The sequence below is a fragment of the Spinacia oleracea genome, chromosome 6 (assembly GCF_020520425.1).
Source record: "Spinacia oleracea cultivar Varoflay chromosome 6, BTI_SOV_V1, whole genome shotgun sequence".
In the NCBI taxonomy this organism is placed as follows: Eukaryota; Viridiplantae; Streptophyta; class Magnoliopsida; order Caryophyllales; family Amaranthaceae; genus Spinacia; species Spinacia oleracea.
This window is the reverse complement of record NC_079492.1, coordinates 119,304,290-119,306,234: the sequence shown is the minus strand read 5'-3', so window position 1 is coordinate 119,306,234 and position 1,945 is coordinate 119,304,290. Positions and strand designations below refer to the sequence as shown.

The following is a 1,945-nucleotide window of genomic DNA, read 5'->3' as shown; positions in this document are numbered from 1 at the left end:
TTGTTTCCAAACCCATGTTCTCTGGTATCCTTGTTTTCATTTTTAATACCTAAATTTGACTTTTTTCTTTCTAATTTCTTCTATAAATATTGTTATTCCATTCACTGGATTACTGAAATTGGTCACATAAATATATCTCATACAACAATGGTGAAGTACATCCAAGTGAAAATCTTGTTACTGGTTTTGTTCATCTCTCTTCCGCCAACTACATTGGCGAAACTTCGAGTCGGATTCTATACAAGTTCATGTCCTCAGGCTGAATCAATTGTTCAACAAGCGGTGCAACAAAGGTTCGTGGCTGATCAATCTGTAACTGCGGCGTTACTTCGGATGCATTTCCACGATTGTTTCGTTAGGGTAAGCATATTTATTCTACTCATATGTTATAACAAAGTAGTCAAGCTCTATTTTATTCGATTTATTTTGTCTGAACTTATTATTATATTATGTGAACTTATTTGAACTTATTTTATTTGACATAAACATATTTGTATGAAAACAAGTAAAATAAGCTTAATTTTTTCGAACATATTTTATTTTGAATTTATTTTGTTTTCAATACGTCAAAATAAATTAAACAAAACAGAATCTTAACTTGTTCTAATTACATAAGTAAGAAAAACTTCAAAAACATATTACACCATAAGTAATATTTTTTTGTTACATCAAATATCTTATTTTGAGACAACTAACTAATTTTGTTAATCAGGTTATTAGTTAGTCTAAATATACTTGGTTTTTGTTTCACAGGGTTGTGATGCATCCATTCTAATAGACTCGACCGCCAACAATCAAGCGGAAAAAGACGCACCCCCAAATTTGACAGTACGAGAATACACGCTTATAGACCAAATCAAGACCATGCTAGAAGCTGCATGTCCTGAGACCGTCTCATGTGCGGACATCGTTACACTCGCAACACGAGACGCGGTTTCTCTATCTGGGGGCCAACGATACAATGTGCCAACAGGAAGACGTGATGGGCTGGTTTCAAGTGCTAGTGAAGTTAATCTACCCGGCCCCACATCCACTGTATCTCAGTCACAACAAGCGTTCAGTGCTCGAGGGTTAACCTTAAATGACATGGTGGTCCTTTTAGGCGGTCACACAATTGGTGTAACACATTGTAGTTTTTTTCAACATAGGTTATCCAATTTCCAAGGAAGCGGGTCCCCGGACACTAGTATGGATGAAGAATTAGTTACAACCCTTAAGGGTACGTGTGGTTCGGTCCCAAATACGGATCCTACTACGTTCCTCGACCAAAATACATCGTTTGCACTTGATAATGAGTATTTTAATCAGATCATGAAGAAGAGAGGCGTTTTACAAATTGATCAAGAGCTAGCATTGCACACATCAAGTTCTAAATTGGTTTCTAGGTTTGCATCTAATAATGCATTGTTTGGACAAAGGTTTGCCAAGGCTATGGTCAAGCTGGGAAATATTCAAGTTCTTGAGGGTAATTTAGGGGAGATTAGGAAAAATTGTAGGATTTTTAATGCACCTTCCCAATAGGGGAAAAAAAAAATACTCTGACATATTTAGATATTTTTTAATTTTTTTTGTATTTTGCTGGGGGTTAAAAGGACAAATATACCCCTCTGCTGAATTCACCTTTAAAAATAAATGCGGTACATACGTTTCATTCATATTTTTATGAACATGCCATGATAATGATTTATACAGTCAGTATTTTTCTAAGTATTTTATATCCATTGTGCATATTTTCACATAAATATAATATCCAAAACGTTTAGTTTAAACACAAATTCTTATTTACAATGGGTATACAATAAATATTGTACACCGGAGTAAAAGTTAACTCAAAATGCTTAAAAGTTAAGCATATATATGTAAAAGTTATCTATTTTTCAGTGATAAATTTTTCCATTTTAGTAAAACTTATTTCTTCAAAATAACTAATAATGTATAAAATTTG

General features: G+C 33.6%; 1 protein-coding gene across 1 annotated transcript; it reads left to right on the top strand.

The window, feature by feature from the left end:
- LOC110804146 (peroxidase 44) lies at window positions 1-1,657 on the top strand. The gene is made up of 2 exons (XM_022009713.2): window positions 1-360; window positions 754-1,657. Exons 1-2 carry the CDS (start codon window positions 148-150, stop codon window positions 1,519-1,521), a joined length of 981 nt encoding a protein of 326 aa, XP_021865405.2. The 5' UTR covers window positions 1-147; the 3' UTR covers window positions 1,522-1,657.
- The last annotated feature ends 288 nt before the right edge of the window (window positions 1,658-1,945 follow it).

Bases quoted from the DNA above. Each gene is read 5' to 3' on its own strand.
- LOC110804146 (XM_022009713.2), top strand. From the start codon at position 148: ATGGTGAAGTACATCCAAGTGAAAATCTTGTTACTGGTTTTGTTCATC. The intron at 361-753 runs GTAAGCATATTT...TTTGTTTCACAG, and splicing joins TCCACGATTGTTTCGTTAGG to GGTTGTGATGCATCCATTCT.